General features: G+C 40.9%; 1 protein-coding gene across 1 annotated transcript in view; it reads right to left on the reverse strand.

Moving 5' to 3' along the window:
• Positions 1-2,816: 2,816 nt before the first annotated feature.
• Positions 2,817-23,857, reverse strand: part of ZNF674 (zinc finger protein 674) — a 33,404-nt gene continuing 12,363 nt past the window's right edge. The window contains 1 exon segment of the mRNA XM_036270619.1: positions 2,817-4,306. Within this exon segment, the coding sequence (XP_036126512.1) occupies positions 2,817-4,306 (1,490 nt within the window).

The following is a 23,857-nucleotide window of genomic DNA, read 5'->3' on the forward strand; positions in this document are numbered from 1 at the left end:
TTGGTCTTTATTCTCCAAGGGTGCTGCTTACAGCTAAGACTCCTGCTGTCTGTGGGCTCCCAACCCGCCACTCTCTCACACCTCCACAGATCCTACCGGTGTCCCTGGTTATATGGTCCTGTCCTGCTGCTTTTCTGTTGCTTTTTTTCAAGGATTTGTCTTTATTTTAGTTGTAATTCCCCTTTTGTCCTGGGAGATTTTCTGTGTAGCTTCTACTCATTCCGCCTCCATTTTCACATTCTCTAAGCCTATCTTGCACACATCTGGGTCACACAGGCCTTTCTGGTTCCTCGCACCCTGCAGGTCCCATGGGTAACTGGATCGCACCGTCCCCTTGGGGACCAGGCTCTATGCCTGTGTTATGGGCTGCTGAAGTGCACAGGCTTCTCTGGTGCTTCAGCACCCCACAGGTCCTGCAGGGTAACTGGATGGCACAGTCCCTGCTGGGTCACACAGGCCTCTCTGGTGCCCTTGCACCCTGTGGGTCCTGGGGGTGGGTAGCTGGATTGCACCAGTCTCTCCTAGGCTCCAGCTTCCCACTGCTCTTGTGGGCTACTGAACTGCAGAGGTCTCTGTGGAGTCCCAGGTCCCGCTGCTGGTGGCTGGGAAGTGCTCCTTCACCATGGGGCTCAACTGCTGCTCAGTGTTTGCTGTAGTTTTGGGGGATGGGTCTCAGCTGCTGCTCTGTGCTTCTTTTGCCTGGGGATGGATGTCTGCTCCCTAGCCTCTGTTTCTGGGGTTATATCTGGACACTGATCGGGCTGCTACTATGGGGGATGGTGCTGGGCTCCAGGCTGTCTGTGGCTTCTGCGATCATCACCTTGGGAGCTCCACTACTGTGCACTGGTCTGTGTTGACACAGAGTGTCCACTGGTCCAATGGTGCCAGGTGTGCTTGAGGGCTCAGGTTGCTGGGCCCTAACTGCTCCCACTGCCTCCTCCCAGGGAAGACCAAGGATCTTCCAAAATGGTGGGACCTCCCCATGGCACAGGGAGAAGTGCCCTGAAGAGCCACTTACCACAGTATCCAGCTGTTCTGGTCCACGGCACAGGAACTTTCTGCTCCATGGTTCTGCGCTGCACAAGTTTGGTCATCTACCTTCACGTCCACTCACATTCTCTCACTCTCTCACACCCTCACCCTCCCTCCAGTCCTGTCCACTGCCATCTTCCTGGTATATTGTTTTATAATCTGTTTTTTCACTTAACAGATTACTGTGAACACGCCCCCCCAATGATAATTCTTAATTTGTGCATATTAATCCACCTTTTTGATACAGTTTTAATCAGTTGCCTATTATTTGATATTAAATTTTCAATTTTTTTGCTACTTTAAATAATATTGCACCCTGGCTGGTTTGGCTCAGATGTTAGAGCAGCGGTTCTCAACCTGTGGGTTGTGACCTCTTTGGGTGTCAAATGACCCTTTTAAAGGGGTTGCCTAAGACATAACAGTAGCAAAATTACTGTTATGAAGTAGCAACAAAAATAATTTTATGGTTAGGGGTCACCACAACATGAGGAACTGTATTAAAGGGTTGCGGCATTAGGAAGGTTGAGAACCACTGGGTTAGAGAGTCGGCCCACAAACTGGAGAGTCCGGGTTCGGTTCCCACTAAGGGCACGTACCTCAGTTGCAGTTTGTCCCCAGCCCCAGTGGGGGTCGTGTGGGTGGCAACCACTCGATGTGTCTCTCTCACATCTATGTTTCTCTCTCTCTTCCTTCCTCTCTACCTTCTGTTCTATCTGAAGATAAATGCAAAAATGTCCTCAGGTGAGGATTAAATATAATAATAATAATAATAATATTGCTGTGGTGGGAGATATTAAAAATTAAAAATCGTTCTTTGCCTCATAAAATGAGGCATAAAATGTAACTATAAAATGATTACCCTTTCTTAAAAGACAAAATATAATGTTGTAAGCACTGTTCCTAAGCAAGTTGTAACAAAGCTTACTATATGTCTTTTTAAAATGTTTTTATTGAATTTTTGAGGGAGAGGAAGGGAGAGAGACATAGAAACATTGATGTGAGAAAGATCATCAATCGGCTACCTCCTGCATGCCTCCTACTGCGGACTGAGCCCGCAACCTGGGCATGTGCCCTGACCAGGAATTGGACCGGGACCTCTCAGTCCATGGGATGATGAAATCCACTGAGCCACACTTGTTGGGCACTATATGTCTTTTCTGTAAGGGATTTGCAATTCTGCACCGAAGATGTTGATAAATATGTGGAAGATCTCCTGTTTGAGCTCCTTTCATGGATCATACTGATTCATCCTTTCTCACTCTATTTAAAAAATAAACTGGGAGTTTGCCCTAGCTAAGATTAATATTTTATGCTTTATTATACTGTTTTTTTTTTTTAAAGTCATACTCTATTCCACAGTGAATATATATTAGTGTTATTAAACACTTTCCACAAAATGTTTGGTATAAAATATGGAACATATTTCTCTCATAATTTCTAACACAGTTTTAAAAACTCATTCAAAGTTTAGTTTTTCCTCTGCATAAATACTTTAATAAGCAATGACATTTAAATTCTCTCTAAAGGCTTTCCCATATCAAGACACTTTTAGTTTTTCCACTTTTGAACTCTTTCATATACAATTTGCCTCGCATGTGTAAGAATTCTGGGTGAAAAATCGATCACATTTATTATATGCTTCTACAATTATACTTTTGTACTTCTTATTAAATTAAATGAACATTAAATAATATATGAATAATTTCTGACCTTAAGAGTTACTTCCCAGGATTGATATATAATAAGGTATAACTATTAGTGATGTTACCCCACTCTCAAGTGTATTAGATGGTTTTATCTCCTGAATGACTTCTCTGATGTTTAATGAGAGTTGACTTCCCACTGAAGGCTTTGCCATACTCTTTGCATTCATAGGGTTTCTCTCCTGTATGAGTTCTATGATGTACAGTGAGAGTTGATTTTACACTGAAGGCTTTCCCACATTCGCTACACTCATAGGGTTTTTCCCCTGTATGAGTTCTTTGATGTTTAATAAGAGTTGACTTCCTACTGAAGGCTTTCCTATAGTCACTGCATTCATAGGGTCTCTCTCCTGTATGAATTCTCTGATGTTTAATCAGTGGTGACTTCTCACTAAAGGCTTTCCCACATTCATTGCATTTATAGGGTTTTTCTCCTGTATGAGTTCTCTGATGTACAATAAGGGTTGATTTATCACCAAAGGCTTTCCCACATCTTCTGCATTCATAAGGTTTCTCTCCTGTGTGAATTCTGTGATGGACAGAGAGGTGTGATTTTCCACTGAAAGTCTTCCCACACATGCTACATTCATAGGGTTTTTCTCCTGTGTGAATTCTCTGATGAACAGAGAGGTGTGACTTTCCCCTGAAGCTTTTTCCACATTCACTGCACTCATAAGGTTTCTCTTTTGTATGTATTCTCTGATGTTTAATGGGGGTGGGATTCTCATAAAAGGCTTTCCCATGTTTACTGCACTCAGGTTTCTCACTCATATGAGTCCTTTGATTCATAAGGCTGGACTTACCACATTTGATACCTTCATAAAATGCTTGTCTGACTTATGTTTTTTCATGTCTAATAAGGTGAAATGAACTCTTAAAAGCTTTTGCATATTTACCACATCCAAATGGTTTCTCTCCTGTATGAGTTCATTGATGTTTAATCAGAGTTGACTTCTGGATAAAGGTTTTCCCACATTCACTGCATTTATAGGGTTTCTCCCCCGTATGAGTTCTCTGGTGTGCAATGGGGGTTGACTTCTGGCTGAAGGCTTTTTCACATTCACAGCATTCATAAGGTTTCTCTCCGGTGTGAGTTCTCTGATGTACAACAAGGTTTGCTTTCTGGATAAATGCTTTTCCACAATTAGAACATTCATAAAGTTTCTCCCCAGTTTGAATTCTCTGACTTTTAAGGGCTTGCTTATGGTGGAGGGCTTTTCCACGTTGATTAGGTTCATATAATTTCTCTCCAGGTTGAGCTCTATCAAGATTAGAATGGAAAAATAATTTCCAATATGCCTGACATTCATCATATTTCTTTCTTACATAGCTTCTTTTTTGACTAAGGAAGTTTAAATTATGTTTTGAACATCTTTCCCATGAATAATGTTTAAGGAGTCTTTGTCTTATAGAAACAAAGTCTGTGCTGGGATAAATAATTTTTCTGCATGTTCTTATTTCTTGGTCACTTTCATCCTTCAGTGCTTCCTTGTCTATAAATGTAGCTTGCCCAAGAGATTTATCTTGGCTTTCTTTGTGGTTATCTCTCTGGTCATCAATTTGCCAGAATTCTAGGAAAAAAGTCAATGAACTTGTAAATGTTTCTACTATAATTTTCTAGGATAAAATTAATTCATTAACATCCTGCTAAGAACTCCTATCAACAGACTTGAGCTGATGTCAATGGACCTTCCCTATGCTCCACCTCTACCATCACCACTACCACCACCATCACCTCCCCTAACTGAAAATATAAAGAAATACTAGCCCATATTAAAAAAAATGATTTAAAACACAGTCAAGCTCAAAATAAAGAAAATAATTTCATTATATGTGAAAAGTAAAGTAGGAAATTAAAGTTGGGGTGGCGGGGTGAACAGAAACAGAAGCTTGAGGATTTGCAGGGGAATCCAAACCACATGGCACAAATGTTCAGGAATGTAATTTGTGCTTAAAGCTGGAATCACAAAGGGTTTCCTTTCTTGATTAACAGGAACTAGAAACACTCTCCACTGGTCAAGGAAATTGGAAATAAGGATATTATATATAAGAAATAAACAACCTAGTTCTGTAACCCAATCAAATGATTATCAGTGTGGTACAGAGACAAGCTGAAAAATTAACCTAAAATTGGTCCTGTTATTAGTATGTTTCTAGCAGTGACAGACTTTCCAAAATGTATATTCTTATGTTTTTATAGCTTAGGGCTCATAGAACATCTATGGACAACCAATTCTTGCTGAAGAGCTCACAGCAAGAAATTGAAAACTTCACAAGAAAATGAATTATCTTGAGAGAGAATTAGTAGATACATTTAAAGATACTCCCACGTTCCTAGAAGTGTAGCTAGAAGGACCATATGGACTGCAAAATAAATACATTTCAAGTGTACAAAGAAATCAGGTAAGAACTAGACTATGGGTGAGAAACAGGAAATTTTTGGAAAAAACAAATATAAATATAAAAGAATATCCAGGTGTTGTTAAAAAAAAAAAAACTAGAGAAGTTGAACTAGTCATAGATAAAAATAGATTTAATGAATTAGATGACAGATCTTGAGAAACCACAAAAAATGTAGCATAAAGAGCTAACAAAATGGAAATATGGTAGGAGAAATAGAGAAATGAGAAGTTCTAACATAGGTTTAATATAAAATCCAAATGGAAGAATAGAGAAAAATGAAGAGGGACAATATGCCAAGAAACAGGTTAACAGAGAGGCTTTGAGAGTGCTATACTTAGAAAGACCTGCTTGAAAGATTGGCCCTTGGTTGACATCTGGAAATTTGGAGTTTAGGAACGACCCCACCATTCCCTAACTGATAAGGTTTCTCGTACAAACAATGTGATTTATGTTGAACATTTCCTTTTCTGCTTGAGGTGCTGAACACCTGTTCTTCTGGGAGTCTAGATGCCTGACCATTAAAGGGTGATGATTTTCTGGCCTGAGGTGCTTATTTTAGTAGGTCAACTTGGAATCTCCCACAGACAAAGTTAAAATGGATTTTTGAAAAACCGTGCTTGTTACTTGGACTTATCTTGTACTTGTCTTGGACTTGCCACATGCACTTGGCTGTCTAACTTGGTTTTGCTTGAGAAAGAAACAACCATCCCTATGGGGATTTATCTCGTACCAAGTACTCAGCAATACTGGTGAAATGATCTCATCTCAGGGCACATAAGGAAATGTTAGAGAGCATGAGATAAAGGGGGAAAATCTTATAAGCCTATGGAAAGAAAATAAATGATACTAAGTATTAATGATCAGAACAGCTTCAGAGCTCTCAAAAGGAACATTAAAATCAGAATACAATGGAGCACCCTGGCTGGTGTGGCTCAGCTGGTTAAACAACGTCCCATGCACTGAAAAGTTGCTGGTTCTATTGCTGGTCAGGGCACATGTTTGGGTTGCAGGCTCAATCCCAGGGAGGGAGCATGCAGGAGGAAGCTGACTGAGTTTCGACTGCAGATTGATGTTTTTTTTTTTCTCTCTCCCTCTCTGTTCCTCTCTCTCTAAAATTCAATAAAAATATATTTTAAAAAAGTATACAATGGAGCAATGCCTTCAAAAGTCTAAGGGAAAGAAATGTCCATCCTAGAATTCTACCTCAAACTGAACTCTCCATCTAGGATGAGTATATAACAGACATTTTTAGATATCATTCAAAAAACAATTTACCTCCTATGGACCTACATAGGAAAGTACATTCTAAGGAAATTACTGGAAGAATGTGCTACAATGAAATGTGGAAGAAGAGATGGGGGAATCCAACAATGCAGAAAGTGGAGGGAATCCCCAGAATGATGGTGAAGAGAGATGTTAGGATGGCAGCTGTGCAAGCGGGAATGAAGAGAATGTACCCAGAAGGGAGTGGTCAGAAGGCACCAGACAAACTTGAGGGTATGACACTGAAGAAACACTAGCTCTGGAAGCATTCAGAGTCAGTCTAGATAACTGGTCATGAAAAGTTTTAAATGAACTGGTGGTAAGTACACAGAGAAAGAAGCAATGAAAGAAATAAGACAATTAACCAAAGGAAATAAAAAGTTATATAGGAAAGCTAAATTAATAAAAAATTACCACATGGCTCCCCTAAGAAGCCTGAAGCACCAATCAGAAAGAATATATGTACCCCCATGTTCATAGCAGCACTATTTACAATAGCTAAGATCTGGAAACAGCCCAAGTGTCCATCAGTAGATGAATGGATAAAAAAGCTGTGGTACATATACACAATGGAGTACTACACAGCTGTAAGAAATAAAGATCTCTTATCCTTTGAGACTACATGGAGGGACCTGGAAAGTATCATCCTAAGTGAAACAAGCCAAACAGAGAAAGACAAGTTTCATATGATCTCACTTATTTGTGTAATATAATGAACATAACAGTCTGAGGAATGGGGTAGTCCCAGAGACGTGGAAGTGGGGTACAGACTGACAATCCCCTAAAGAGGGGGGTGGTGGGGGAGAGATAAACCACAGAACTTATATGCATGTATGCATGAACAGTGGACATGGACAACAAAGGTGGGGACATGGTGGGGAGGGAGGAGGAGGGGGGAATCAGTGGGGGGAAAAGGAGAAACAACTGTAACAAAAATTAATTAATAAAAAAAATTACCACATGGCTCAGCTGTATATAGTGTTTAGGTAGTCATGTTATAATCAATAGTACTGACTTCTGGTCAAGATGTCAGTGTAGGTAAATGAAATACTCATCTCCTCCCACAACATCAAAATTACAACTAAACTACAGAACAACCATAATTCAAAACCCCCTGAAATCAAGCTGAATGGGGTCCCTGTCCCACACCAGGCCCCCAGGTCAGGGTTCCAGTGCCAGGAAGAGAAGTCCCCATAACTTCTGGCTGTAAAAATCAGTGGGAATTGAGTCTGAGGCTTCTGGAGCCCCACGCAGTTCCTCTTAAAGGGCCCATGAACAGACTTACTCAGACTCGCATCCTCCAGGCTCCAGCGTGGTGGAGGCAGCTTGAAAAGCACCGGAGACATATGGGGAAGAACAGGTGTTTGGCACAAGGGCAAGAGCTGTAGGACAGCTTTCTCTCAGACAGACATGCTGGCGGAGGGCGTTGTTCCTTTGGTAAGCCCTTCCCCCACGGGGCAATCAGACAGGCACCATATCTGGGACTCCAGCAACCTGGCTCATACTGTTTGCTCTGCCTTGGTGATTCCCTGAGGCCCTGCCCCACCCAACATTCAGACAAACCCAGGCTGTTTCGGGTACCTTTATCATAGAAATGGCCTGTCTTGGTTCCTGTTCCAGATTTTCCTAAATTCTCTAAAAAAAAAAAGCAGCATCTGGCCAGGCCAATGTGGCACAGTGGTTGAGCATTGACCCGTGCACGAAGAGGTTACCAGTTTGATTCCTGGTCAGGGCACATGCCCAGGTTGTGGGCCTGATCCCAGGGGGGGGGGGGCAGGAAGGATGTGGCCAATCAATGTTCTCTCATTGATGTTTTTATCTGTCTCTCCCTCTCCCTTCTTCTCTCTCTAAAATCAATAAAGAAAAAAAAAGCAGGATCTGGCCTCATTGAGCCACATACCTCTCACTAAGTGGCCCCAGACCCAGTACTAGGAGCAGCCGTCCTTGGTTCACAATTTGGCTTTGCCTGGGCACCTCCAAAGCCAGCACAAGAAGCAGCTATCTGCAGATTGCTTTGTGGCTTATATCTGGTGGCCCTAGGTAGAACACAGGCAGTGGCTGACTTTGCCCCAGAGCCAGCACACCCAGTAGACAGCTGACCATGGTGGAGCAACACGACCCAACCACCTCCACAAATGACACACTCAAGGAGTGGACTCAGTGGGTATGAGAGCCCTGCTGAAGTAAGTCTTGTTCTGTGTGGCCCTCCAAGATAGTCAGAGGTCAGTGGTCAGTGGTCACAGCCAGTCCTTGCAGCTGATCAGCATGAGTAAATCCCTCCCACTGATATGCCAATAGCAATCAAGACTCAATTAAAACAGAAGGGTGTACAGTCCACATGAGGGGTGCACCTCTAGGGCCCAGCTGGGGTGATCAGGGAGGCTGTGACACTGGACCCTACAGGGCACCTACTATAATAGGCCACCCTAGGAAGCCTAGAAGACATAGCAACTCTACCTAATACATAGAAACAGATGCAGGGAGGCAGCCAAAATGAAGAGACAAAGAAACATGTCCCAAATGAAGGAACAGAACAAAACTCTAGGAAAAGAACTCAAAGAAATGGAGATAAGCAATCTAATAGATGCAGAGTTTAAAACACTGGTTATAAGGATGCTCAATAAACTTAGTGAAGGCCTTAAGAGCATGAAAAAGGACCAGTCAGAAATAAAGGCCGCACTAACTGAAATAAAGAATAATTTACAGGGAATCGATAGCAAACTAGGCCAAGCCAAGAAGCAAACCATCAATATGGAATATAAGGAAGCAAAAAACACCCAATCAGAACATCAAAAAGAAAAAAAATGTAAAAAAAATGATGGTAGTGTAAGGAGCGACTGGTCAACTTCAAGTGTGCTAACATTCGCATCATGGGGGTGGCCAGAAGGAGAAGAGAGAGAGCAAGAAATTGAAAACCTATTTGAAAAAATAATGACAGAAAACTTCCCTAACTTGGTGATGGAAACAGACATGCAAGTTCAGGAAGCAAAAGAGTCCCAAACAAGATGAACCCCAAGAGGCCCACACCAAGACATATCATCATCAAAATGCAAAAGATCAAAAACAAAGAGAGAATCTTAAAAGCAGCAAGAAAAAAGCAGTTAGTAACCTATAAGGAAACTCCCATAAGACTGTCAGTTGATCTTTCAAAAGAAACTTTGCAGGAATAGGAAAAATGGCGGCGGAGTGAACGGAGCTACACAGACCGTCTCCCAGAACCAAACTGGAATTACAACTATAACACAGACAAATCGACGGGAAAAACCAACAGAAAAGCAGCTTGCGAGGACCATACAACGAGGGACACCGACTCCATCCCGGTAGGCTTGCGAAGGCGCGAGATGGGGCTGGGAGCCCACGGTTGGCAGCTCGGCAGCGCCCTCAGCTGGGAGCAGCGCCCTCGGGTCACACTCCCAGGCGGCTCCACAGTGCAGCCGGGACAGAGGCTGAAACAGCCACAGCCACTCACCTTGGGCTCCGGCGGAGGGAGGGCGGACTGGACTGGACCTGAGTCGGGACACTCGGGGTTTGGAGGGCGCTCGGAGCTTTGGCTGAGTGCAGCCACTCAGGACGGTGACCATCTTGCTCCTTCCCAGGGCTCTGAGGAGAGGCAGCAGCCCCTCCCTCGGAGATCCAACCCCACCCTGTGGGCCATTGAAGTGCTAATTGAGGATCACTAACAACCAGCACCTGCCCTACCCTCGTGAAAGCCCCTTGGCTGAGCACCAGAGGGAGTTTTTCAATCAACTGACAACCCAAAACTCATCAAGTAACCTAGACTGCTAGCCTCCAGGCAAAAAGCTAGAGGATAACAGTACGTTTCCTGGGCTGGCAACTTTAACCAGGAAAGTAAGACTTGACAGTGGTGTTCAACGTGGGTCCTCCCTCGCTCATCTAAACACAGGAGAGGGAGCCACAAACAGCAGAACACCAACACCCACAGGGAGAACTTGACAGGCTCCAAAGCCCACAGTGATAGCCAAAATGGTGAAACACAGAAACAGAAGCCAAATGAAAGAGCAAGACACCTCCACCGAAGATGAGATCAATGCAGAGCAATTAGGTATGTTAACAGAGCTAGAATTCAGAGCCATGATCTTGAGGAAGCTGAACAGCATGAGTAAGGACATAGAGACACTGAAAATAAGCCAATTGGAAATTAAAAACCAACAAGAAGAGATAAAAAATGACATATCAGAAATGAAAAACACATTGGAAGGTTTAAAAAGCAGAGTAGGGGAAGCTGAGGACGGGAGGAGTGAATTAGAAGACAGGGTAGAAAAAATCAACCAATCAGAAAACCAAAAGGAAAAAACTATTAAAAAACAGGAAGACAGCTTAAGAGAACTATGGGACAACTGGAAACGTAATAATATTCGCATCATAGGAGTCCCCGAAGAAGAAGACAATGAGCAAGGGATAGAGAATATATTCAAAAAAATAGTGAGAGAAAACTTCCTTAATTTGGTGAAGGAAGAAGGCATTCAAGTTCAAGAAGCACAGAGAGTCCCAAGTAAGAAGAACCCAAACAGGCCCACACCAAGACACATAGTAATTAAAATGCCACAAATTAAAGACAAAGAGAGAATCCTAAAAGCAGCAAGAGATAAGCAACAGGTTACCTACAAAGGGAACCCCATAAGGCTCTCAGCTGACTTCTCACAAGAAACACTACAGGCCAGAAGAGAATGGCATGAAGTAATCAAAGTCATGAAAAACAAGAATCTGAATCCAAGACTACTCTACCCAGCAAGGCTATCATTCAAAATAGAAGGTCAAATAAAGAGCTTCCCAGACAAAAAAAGGCTAAGGGAATACATTAGCACCAAACCAGCACTGCAAGAAATGTTAAAAGGACTGCTGTAATTAGCAGGAGAAATGGGAAGAAAAATAGAACCACACTAAACAAAAATGGCAATAAATAAGTACATATCAATAATCACCTTAAACGTTAATGGATTGAATGCTCCCATAAAGAGACACAGAGTAGCTGATTGGATAAGAAAGCATGACTCATCTATATGTTGTTTACAAGAGACCCACCTCTCAACAAAAGACTCACATAGGTTGAAAGTGAAGGGATGGAAAAAATTGTCCAAGCAAATGGAAAGCAAAAAAAAGCTGGGGTAGCAATTCTCATATCTGATAAAATAGATTTCAAAATGAAGACCGTAACTAGAGACAAAGATGGCCACTACATAATATTGAAAGGATCTATCCAACAGGAAGATATAACCTTGATAAACATATATGGACCCAATATAGGAGCACCAAAATATATTAAAAATCTTCTGGAGGACTTCCAAGGAGAAATCGACAACAATACAATCATAGCAGGGGACTTCAACACCCCGTTGACAGCACTGGATAGATCCTCTAGGCAAAAAATTAGCAAGGAAACAGAGACTCTAAATGAAGCACTAGACCAAATGGATTTAATAGATATCTACAGAGAATTACACCCCAAAACTACAGAATACACATTCTTCTCAAGTGCACATGAGACATTCTCAAAGATAGACCACATGATAGGACACAAACTAAATCTCTACAAGTTCAAGAAGATTGAAATCATATCAAGCATCTTCTCAGATCACAATGGCATGAAACTAGAAATCAATTGCAACAAGAACATGCAAAGACATTTCAACACATGGAGGTTAAATAGCATGTTATTAAACAATGAATGGGTCACCGAGGAGATCAAGGAAGAAATTAAAAACTTCCTGGAAACCAATGAAAATGAACACGCAACAACACAAAATCTATGGGATGCAGCGAAAGCAGTTTTGAGAGGGAAGTTCATAGCACTAAAGGCCTACCTCAAAAAACAAGAAAAATTTCTAATTGACTGTCTAACCTCACAACTTAAAGAATTAGAAAGCAAACAAAAAGAAAACCCCAGAGCAAGTAGAAGGAAGGAAATAGTAAAGATCAGAGCAGAAATAAATGACATCGAGACCAAAAAAAACAATTCAAAGGATCAATGAAACAAAGAGCTGGTTTTTCGAAAACATAAACAAGATTGACGGACCCTTAGCTAGACTCACCAAGAAACAAAGAGAGAGAACCCAAATACACAAAATCAGAAATGAAAGAGGAGAAGTAACAACCAACACCACGGAAATACAAAAGATCGTTAACAACTACTATGAACAACTATATGGCAACAAATTCGAAAATCTAAGCGAAATGGACAAATTTCTAGAAACACACAGTCTCCCAAAACTATTCCCGGAAGAGATAGAAAACTTGAACAGACCAATAACAACCAAGGAAATTGAAGAGGTAATCAAGACTCTCCCAGCAAACAAAAGCCCAGGCCCAGATGGTTTCACGGGGGAGTTTTACTGAACATTCAAAAAAGAACTAACACCCATTCTCCTCAAACTATTTCAAAAAATTCAAGAAGAAGGAAGACTTCCAAACACGTTCTATGAGGCCAGCATAATTCTAATTCCAAAACTAGAAAAAGACACTACGAAGAAAGAAAACTACAGGCCAATATCCCTGATGAACATAGACGCCAAAATCCTGAACAAAATATTAGCAAATCGGATCCAGAAGTACATCAAAAAAATTATTCACCATGACGAAGTGGGATTCATTCCAGGGATGCAAGGCTGGTACAATATTTGCAAATCAATAAACGTGATACACCACATCAACAAAATGAAGAATAAAAACCACATGATCATATCAATAGATGCTGAAAAAGCATTCGACAAAATCCAGCATCCATTTCTGATAAAAACGCTCAGCATTGTGGGAATAGAGGGATCATATCTCGACATAATAAAGGCCATATACGAAAGACCTACAGCCAACATCATACTCAATGGACAGAAACTAAGAACATTTCCATTAAGAACAGGAACAAGACAGGGATGTCCACTTTCGCCACTCTTATTTAACATTGTACTGGAAGTCTTAGCCACAGCAATCAGACATGAAGAAAAAATAAAAGGGATCCAAATTGGAAAGGAGGAAGTGAAACTGTCATTATTTGCAGATGACATGATATTGTACATAGAAAACCCTAAAGACTCCATCAAAAATCTATTAGGCTTAATAAATGAATTTGGCAAAGTAGCAGGATACAAAATTAACGTCAAGAAATCGACGGCATTCTTGTACCTCAATGATGAACTCACAAAAAGAGAAACTGAAAAAACAATCCCTTTTACCATCGTGCCAAAAAAATTACGATACCTAGGAATAAACTTAACCAAAGAAGTAAAGGACCTATTTGCAGAAAACTACAGGTCATTGAAAAAAGAAATAGAGGAAGATATAAAAAAGTGGAAGCACATACCCTGTTCATGGATTGGAAGAATTAACATCATTAAAATGTCCATACTACCCAAAGCAATCTATAGATTCAATGCAATCCCCATCAAAATACCAACGACATATTTCATAGAACTAGAACAAATACTTCAAAAGTTCATATGGAACCAAAAAAGACCCCGAATAGCCACAGCAATCTTGAAAAAGAAGAACAAAGTAGGTGGGATCACAATACCAGATATCAGGTTATACTACAAAGCGACTGTAACCAAAACAGCTTGGTACTGGCACAAGAACAGGCATATAGACCAGTGGAACAGAACTGAAAACCCAGAAATGGACCCAAGGCAATACGCTTAATTAATATTTGACAAAGGTGGCAAGAGCATACAGTGGAGTAAAGACAGCCTCTTTAATAAATGGTGTTGGGAAAACTGGACAGCTACATGCAAAAAAATGAAACTAGACCATCAACTTACACCATACACAAAAATAAACTCAAAATGGATAAAAGACTTAAATGTGACCCGTGATCCATAAAAATTCTAGAAGAAAATGTAGGCAACAAAATTTCGGACATCATACGGAGCAGAATTTTCACTGATACATCACCTAAGGCAACAGAAATAAAGGAGTAAATGAACACATGGGACTACATCAAACTAAAAAGCTTCTGCACAGCAAAGGGAACAATCATCAAAATGGAAAGGCAACCCACTGTATGGGAGAACATCATTGCCAATGATGTATCAGATAAGGGGTTAATTTCCAATATATATAGAGTGCTCATACAACTCCACAAAAGGAAGACAAAGAACCCAATTAAAAAATGGGCAGAGGAGCTGAATAGACACCTCTCCAAACAGGACATACAAATGGCCAAGAGACATATGAAGAAATGCTCAACATCACTAATCATCAGAGAGATGCAAATTAAAACAACAGTGAGGTATCACCTCACACCTGTCAGAATGGCCGCCATCAACAAATCATCAAACAACAAGTGTTGGCGAGGGTGTGGAGAAAAGGTGACTCTAATACACTGCTGGTGGGAATGCAGACTGGTGCAGCCGCTATGGAAAACAATATGGTGCTACCTCAAAAAATTAAAAATTGAACTTCCATTTGACCCAGTGATCCCACTGCTGGGAATATACCCTAAGAAGCCTGAAACACCAATCAGGAAGAATATATGTACCCCCATGTTCATAGCAGCACTATTTACAATAGCTAAGATCTGGAAACAGCCCAAGTGTCCACCAGTAGACGAATGGATAAAAAAGCTGTGGTACATATACACAATGGAGTACTATGCAGCGGTAAGAAAGAAAGATCTCTTATCCTTTGAGACGACATGGAGGGACCTGGAAAGTATTATCCTAAGTGAAAGAAGCCAAGCAGAAAAAGACAAATACCACATGATCTCACTTATATACGGAATATAATGAACATAACAGTCTGAGGAATACAGTAGACCCAGACACATGGAAGTAGGGCACAGACTGATATCCCTCAGAAGAGGGGATGGGGGGTGGGGGGGTGGGAAGAGATGAACCACAGAACTTATATGCATGTATGCATGACCAATGGACATGGACAATTAAGCCGGGGACAGGGTGGAGGGGGGGTTGGGTAGGGGGTGCCAATGGGGTAAAAAGGTAAAATATCTGTATCAAAAAAAACCATAAAAAAAAAAAAGAAACTTTGCAGGCCAGAAGGGAGTGGCAAGAAATAGTCAAAGTGATGAAAAGCAAGAACCTACAACCAAGATTACTCTACCCTGCAAAGCTATCACTTAGAATCAATGGCCATATAAAGAATTTCCAAGACAAGAAAAAGCCAAAGGAATTTATCATCACCAGCAAAAGAAACAAGCATCAAAATGGAGTACTCAAGCATCAATATATAGAGTACTCATATAACTCAACAAGAGGAAGACAAAAACCCAATTAAAAAATGGGCAGAGTACCTAAAGAGACACCTCTCCAAACGGGACATACAAATATCCAAAAGACATATGAAAAAATGCTCAATGCCACTAATCATCAGAGAGATGCAAATTAAAACAACAATGAGGTATCACCTCACACCTGCCAGAAGAGCTGATATCAACAAATCATCAAACAAGTGCTGGTCGGGTGTGGAGAAAAGGGGACTCTAGTACACTGCTTGTGGGAATACAAACTGGTACAGCCACTATGGAAAACAATATGGTGTTTCCTCAAAAAATTAAAAATGAAAGTGCCATTTGATCCAGTGATCCCACTTCTTGGAATATATCCTGAACACCAATCAGAAAAAATATATGTACCCCTATGTTCATAGCAGCACTATTTACAATAGCTAAGATCTGGAAACAGCTCAAGTGTCCATCAATAGATTGGTGCATAAAAAATCTGTGGTACATGTACACAATGGAACACTATGCAGCTGTAAGAAAGAAAGATCTCTTATCCTTTGAGATGACATCGAAGGACCTGAAGAGTATTATGCTAAACAAAATAAGCCAATCAGAGAAAGCAAATACCACATGATCTCACTTATCTGTGGAATATAATGAACAAAATAGACCTAGAGAAATAGAAGTAGGGTTCAGACTGACAAACCTCATAGGAGGGGAGTGGGCGGGAGCAATGAGATAAATCAAAGAACTTATATCCATGTATGCATAACCAATTGACATAGACAACAATGCTAGGGGGAGGGATTGGGAGAAGGGTATCTGTGGGAGAAGGAGAAACATTTATAAGAAAAATAAAATAATTAAATAAGAAGGTAAATAAATGTTAGGATACAACAGTGAATCAATTCTACTTTCATGAAGTTCACATTGTAATGGGGTCAATAACAAGGAAGCAAAAACATATCAGATGGTGTCAAGTTCTAAGAAGAATAAAGCAGGCAAAGGGAGCACAGCATGACAGGAAGGTGTCATTTTAGACAGGGTGACCAATGAACCTTCTCTGTTAAGGTGACCCTTACACAGAAACTCAATGACTGAAGTAGTTAGTGAGCCACATGGAAATAAGAAAAAAAGAATGTCCCATGGCATCAGGAACAGTAAGTGCTAAGGATCTAAGGCAGGAGTCTGCCTGGCATGTCTGCCTAACTTTAAGGAGGCCACTATGGATGGATTGGAGAGAGCAAAGGTTCAGGGAGAGGAGATGAGCTCAGAGAGGTTGCAGGTACCAGACCACACAAGGTTGTGAGGGCTATGCTAAGGACTAAGAATCATATTATTGGTGAGAAGAGAAGTCATTCTCGGAAGGAGGAACATGATTTTACATTTTAACAGCATCCGTTCGGTGGACAAAAGACATTTAAGGGATGGAAGGCAGAAGCGCTTTGGTTCAGGCTCCAGATGGCTTGAGCAAGATGGTAATAAGAGAGGTGGCAAGATACTTTTTAGAAAATGGAAAAAACTGTCCTTGTTGGTTTCTTTAACATTTAAAAAAATTGAGATGTAACTCACATATCATTAGATTCACTATTTTAAAGAAGTATACAATTCAGTGTTTTTTTAGTATGGCTTCTTTAACTTTTGGAGTGAAAGTGTTTAGGAAGAATTTTTGCTAAGTGGAACCTGGGTACTTTGAGGTTGCAGACAGGCTAATGTCAGGCTGGCCCTGAATACTTTTTTCAACTGTTAATCTCATTAACAGACCAAGTATCCTGTACACTGATAAAATATTTATGGTTGGGTGAAAGACAAATAATATGTTAAATTAAAAAATTATTAATAAAAATTCAAATATTATCCCCCCCAAAAGAGATTGGAGGTGTACTATGGGGCTGGAGGGTGATGGTGAGCAGGATGTATGTTAAACAACTTGTTGCAAAAGAGGTGTTGCTGCTACTGAGGAAATTGTAGTCAAGGGGCCCTAGCTACGGCATCACCAAGGAAACCAAAAAGTACCAAGGACAGGAAGAATTGGTCTTTGTAATCTGCCACATGCAGCGGACACCAATATCAGATTATATCTTTATCGGTTAGGTCAAACTGTTTTTGTTCTTTGTATCTTCTTCCTTCCTCACTTGCTTCACCCAAGGAGCCAGAGATGGCCTAGTTGTTAAGTGGGTGGGTGGGTGGGGTTTGAGGAGGAAGGAGGAGATAGCTAGAGAGAAAAGAAAGAAAAAACTGAGCATGCTTCCTTTGCCACTCAAAACTTCTAGCCTGAAGCACTGAAGAAGACATTAACTGGGGTAGATTTTCCTTTAAATGAAGTTCATCGTTTTCACTAGTCACGTGATTAGACTTTTCTTTTTGGTATGTGCCCCTAGCAGGAACCGAACCCGGGACTCTCTGGTCCACAGGCCAATGCTCCAACTGCTGAACCAAAACAGCCAGGGCTGATTAGACATTTTAAAAACTAAAATGAGATTCCTACTGACCTTCAAAAATAAAAAGGATAATAAGGGAATATTATGAACAACTTTATGCCATTAAATTTGACAATTTATGTGAAATGAACAAACTCCTTGAAAGACACAAATTACCAAATTCATTCAAAAAGAAATAATCTGAATAACGCAGTATTTATTAAAGAAATTGAAATTTTAGTTTAATGCTTTCCCATAAATAAACCTCCAGTCCCAGATGACTTCTCTGGGGAATTCTATCAAACATTTGAGGAAGACATAATAACACTTCTACACAAGTTTTTCCAAAGAACTTAAGAGAAGGAACACTTCCCAACTCATTCATGACTTCATTATCTTGATTATTGTGATAGATTCATGGGTGTGTTCATGTCACAACTTATAAAATTGTATGCTTTAAATATGTGCAATTTCTTATATGTCAGTTACATCACAATAAAGGTGTTAAAACAGCTAAATCAGTATTTAGAGACAGTCATAGCATTTGCAATGCTTGTATTAAAAAAATAAGCTATCAAATTAATGACCTAATAAGCTTCTACTTTATGAAACTAGGAAAAGAGAAAATTAAATTCAAATTAGCAGAAGGACAGAAATAATAAAGATAAAAACAAGAACAAATGAAATTGAGGTTTCCATTTCTGGCCACAATGAACTATGTTTACTACAGCCACTCTCTCCCACTCATTATTACAATTAAAAATTTTGGACAAAATATGTAAAGCAAAAAAGATGTGGAGAAGATGGCAGCGGGTAGGACCAGAGGGAGGGTGAGTGTGTGAGAGAGTGAGCTAGTGTGAGAGTGTGAGTGGGTGTGAAGGTGGATGACCAAACTCCTCCAGTGCAGAGACACAGAGCAGAGGGTACCTGTGCTGGCTGTGGACTGAGCAGCATGCCACCTCGGTAAGTGGCTCTTCAGGCATTTCTCCCTGCTCTCCAGGGAGGTCCCACCATTTTGGAAGAGGAGGCAGTGGGAGCGAATAGGGCCTAGCAATCTGAACCCACCAGTGCACCTGGCACCATTGAACCAGTGGACACTCTGTGTCAACACAGACCGGTGTACAGTAGTGGAGCCCCCAAGGTACTGGTCACCGAAGCTGCAAAGAACCCAGAACCCAACACCATCCCCTACAGTAGCAGCCTGATCAGAGTTGAGATATACCCCCAGCAACAGAGGCTGGGGAGAAGACATCCATCCCCAGGCAACAGAAGCACAGACCAGCAGGTGAGACCCATCCCCAAAATCTACAGCAAAAGCTGAGCAGGAGATGAGCCCCATGGGGCAGCAGCACTCCCCAGCCACCAGCGGTGGGACCTGGGACTGCACAGAGGCCTGTGTCGTCCAGTAGCCCACAAGAGCAGTGGGAAGCTGGAGCCACAGAGAGCCTGGTTCCATCCAGCTGTCCACCCGGGACCTGCAGGGTACAGGGGAACCAGAAAGGCCTGTGAGACCCAGCAGGGACTGTGTGATCTAGTTACCTGCTGGACCTGTGGGGTGCTGAAACACCAGAGAGGCCCGTGCGACCCAGCAGGGATTGTGCCATCAAATTACCTGTGGGACGTGCCAGGTGCTGAAGTACCAGAGAGGACTGAGCCATCCAGCAGGAACTGTGCCATCTAGTTACCCATGGGACCTGTGGAGTGCTGAAGCACCGGAGAGGCCTGTGCGACCCAGCAGCCCATAACATAGGTATAGAGCTGGGACTGTGTGATCCACTTATCCATGGGACCTGAAGGGTGCGGGGACACATGAAAGGCCTGTGCAGGGAATTCCATAATGGTGGCAGAGTGAACAGAAGCTACACAGACTGTCTCCCAGAACCAAACTGGAATTACAACTATAACACAGACAAATCAATGGGAAAAAGCAACAGAAAAGCAGCTTGCAAGGACCATATAATTAGGGACACTGACTCGATCCTGGTAGGATTGCGAAGGCATGAGACAGGGGCTGGGAGCCCACAGACAACAGTGGCCTTAAGTGGGAGCAGTGCCCTCGGATTACACTCCCAAGCGGCTCCACAGTGCAGAGCCTGGACAGAGGCTAAAAAAGCCACAGCCTCTCACCTTGGGCTCCAGCAGAGGGGGGCAGCAGACTGGATGGAAACTGTGTGGGGACATTCGGGATTTGGAGGGCAGTCAGAGCTTTAGCTGAGTTGCTTCCACGCAAGATGGTGGCCAACTTGCTCCTTCCCAGGAATCTGGGGAGAGGCAGCAGCCCTTCCTTCGGAGATCCAACCCCACCCTGTGGGCCATTGAAATGCTAATTGAGGCTCCTTAACAACCAGCATCTGCCCCACCATTGGGAAATCCCCATATTCTGAGCACCTGAGGGAGCTTATCAATCAACTGACAACCCAAAACTCTTAAAGTACCCTCAACTGCCAGCATACAGGAAAAAGCTAGAGGATAACAGTACCTTTCTTGGGCTAGGAACTTTAACCAGGAAAGTAAGACTTGGCAGTGGTGTTAAACGTGGGTCCTCCATTGATCATCTAAACCAAAGAGAGGGAGCCACAAACAGCAGAACACCAACACCCCCAGGGAAAACTTGACAGGCTTCAGAGCCCAATGTGATAGCCAAAATGGTGAAACACAGAAACAGAAGCCAAATGATAGAACAAGAGACCTCCACCGAAGATGAGATCAATGTGGAGCAGTTAGGCAAGTTAACAGAGCTAGAATTCAGAGCCATGATCTTGAGGAAGCTCAACAGCATGAGTAAGGACATAGAGATGCTAAACATAAACCAACTGGAAATTAAAAACCATCAAGAAATGATAAAAAATGGCATATCAGAAAAAACAAAAAACAAAAAACAAAAAACATTGGAAGGTCTAAAAAGCAAAGAGAGGAAGCTGAGGACCGGATCAGTTAACTAGAAGACAGGGTAGAAAAGAATCAACCAATCAGAAAACCAAAAGGAAATAACTATTAAAAAACAGGAAGACAGCTTAAAAGAACAGTGGGACAACTGGAAACGTAACAATAATTGCATAACAAGAGTCTCCGAGGAATAAGAAAATGAGCAAGGGTTAGAGAATATATTCAAAGAAATGGTGACAGAAAATTTCCCTAATTTGGTGAAGGAAGAAGGCATTCAAGTTCAAAAAGCACAGAGAGCCCCAAGTAAGAAGAACCCAAACAGGCCCACACCAAGACACATAGTAATTAAAATGCCAATAATTAAAGACAAAGAGAGAATTCTAAAGGCAGCAAGAGATAAGCAACAGGTGATCTACAAAGAAAACCCCATAAATCTCTCAGCTGACTTCTCACAAGAAACACTATAGGCCAGAAGGGAATGGCAGGAGGTAATCAAGGTCATGAAAAACAAGGAACTGAATCCAAGACTACCCTACCCAGCAAGGCTATCATTCATAATAGAAGGACAAATAAAGAGCTTCCCAGACAAAAAAAGGCTAAGGGAACACATTAGCACCAAACCAGCACTGCAAGAAATGATAAAAAGACTACTGTAATTAGTAGAAGAAATAGGAAGAAAAATAGAACCACACTAAACAAAAGTGGCAATAAACAAGTACATATCAATAATCACCTTAAATGTAAATGGATTGAATGCTCCGATAAAAAGACACAGAGTAGCTGATTGGATAGGAAAGCATAACTCATCTATATGTTGTTTACAAGAGACCCACCTGACAACAAAAGACTCACATAGGTTGAAAGTGAAGGGATGGAAAAAAATTTCCCAAGCAAATGGAAAGGAAAAAAAAGGCTGGAGTAGCAATACTCATATCTGATAAAATAGATTTCAAAATGAAGGCCATAACTAGAGACAAAGACGGCCACTACATAATATTGAAAGGATCTATCCAACAGAAAGATATAACCTTGATAAACATATATGCACCCAATATAGGAGTACCAAAATATATTAAAAATCTTCTGGAGGACTTCCAAGGAGAAATTGACAACAATACAATCACAGCAGGGGACTTCAACACCCCATTGACAGCACTGGAGAGAACCTCTGGACAAAAAAATTAGCAAGGAAACAGAGATTCTAAATGATTCACTAGACCAAATGGATTTAATAGATATTTACAGAAACTTAAAACACAAAACTACAGAATTCACATTCTTGTCAAGTGCACATGGGACATTCTCAAAGATAGACCACATAATAGGACACAAACTAAATCTCTACAAGTTCAAGAAGATTGAAATCATATCAAGCATCTTCTCAGATCACAATGGCATGAAAGTAGAAATCAAATGCAACAAGAACATGCAAAGACATTTGAAAACATGGGGGCTAAATAGCATGTTATTAAACAACGAATAGGTTACCGAGGAAATCAAGGAAGAAATTAAAAACTTCCTGGAGACCAATAAAAATGAACACACAACAACACAAAATCTATGGGATGCAGCAAAAGTAGTTCTGAGAGGGAACTTCATAGCACTAAAGGCCTACCTGAAAACAAGAAAAAATTCTAATTGACTGTCTAACCTCACAACTTAAAGAATTATTAAGCAAACAAAATGAAAACCCCAGAGCAAGTATAAGAAGAGAAAAAGTAAAGATCAGAGCAGAAATAAATGATATAGAGACCAAAAAAACAATTCAAAGGATCAATGAAACAAAGAGCTAGTGTTTTGAAAAGATAAACAAGATTGATGGACCCTTAGCTAGACTCACCACGAAACAAAGAGAGAGAACCCAAATACACAAAATCAGAAATGAAGGAGGAGAAGTAACAACCGACAACACAGAAATACAAAAGATCGTTAACAGCTACTATGAACAACAATATGGCAACAAATTCGTCAATCTAAGCGAAATGGACAAATTTCTAGAAACACACAGTCTCCCAAAACTTGACTGGGAAGAGATAGAAAACTTGAACAGACCAATAACAACTAAGGAAATTGAAGATGTAATCAAGACTCTCCCAAAAAACAAAACCCAAGGCCCAGATGGCTTCATGGGGGAATTTTACCGAACATTCAAAAAAAAAAAAAAAAAAATGACACCCATTCTCCTCAAACTATTTCAAAAAATTCAAGAAGAAGGAAGACTTTCAAACTCGTTCTATGAGACCAGCATAATTCTAATTCCAAAACCAGAAAAAGACACTACAAAGAAAGAAAAATATAGGCCAATATGCCTGATGAACATAGACACCAAAATCCTGAACAAAATACTAGCAAATCGAATCCAGCAATACATCAAAAAAATTATTCACCATGACCAAGTGGGATTCATTCCAGGAATGCAAGGCTGGTACAATATTCGCAAATCAATGAATATGATACTCCACATAAACAAAATAAAGAATAAAAATCACATGATCATATCAATAAATGCCAAAAAAGCCTTTGACAACATCCAGCATCCATTTAAGAAAAAAAAAATGCTCATCAATGTGGGAATAGAGGGGTCACATCTCGACATAATAAAGGCCGTATATGAAAGACCTACAGCCAACATCATACTCAATGGGCAGAAACTAAAAACATTTTCATTAAGCACAGGAACAAGACAGGGATGTCTACTTTCACCACTCTTATTTAACATTGTACTGGAAGTCTTTGCCACAGCTATCAGACATGAGGAAAAAATAAAAGGGATCCAAATTGGAAAGGAGGAAATGAAACGGTCATTATTTGCATATGACATATTATACATAGAACACCCTAAAGCCTCCATCAAAAATATACAAGACTTAATAAATAAATTTTGCAAAGTAGCAGGATAGAAAATTAACATCAAGAAATCGATGGCATTCATACACCCCAATAAGGAACTCACAGAAAGA

Source organism: Molossus molossus, unplaced genomic scaffold, assembly GCF_014108415.1.
Source record: "Molossus molossus isolate mMolMol1 unplaced genomic scaffold, mMolMol1.p scaffold_m16_p_2, whole genome shotgun sequence".
Lineage (NCBI taxonomy): Eukaryota > Metazoa > Chordata > Mammalia > Chiroptera > Molossidae > Molossus > Molossus molossus.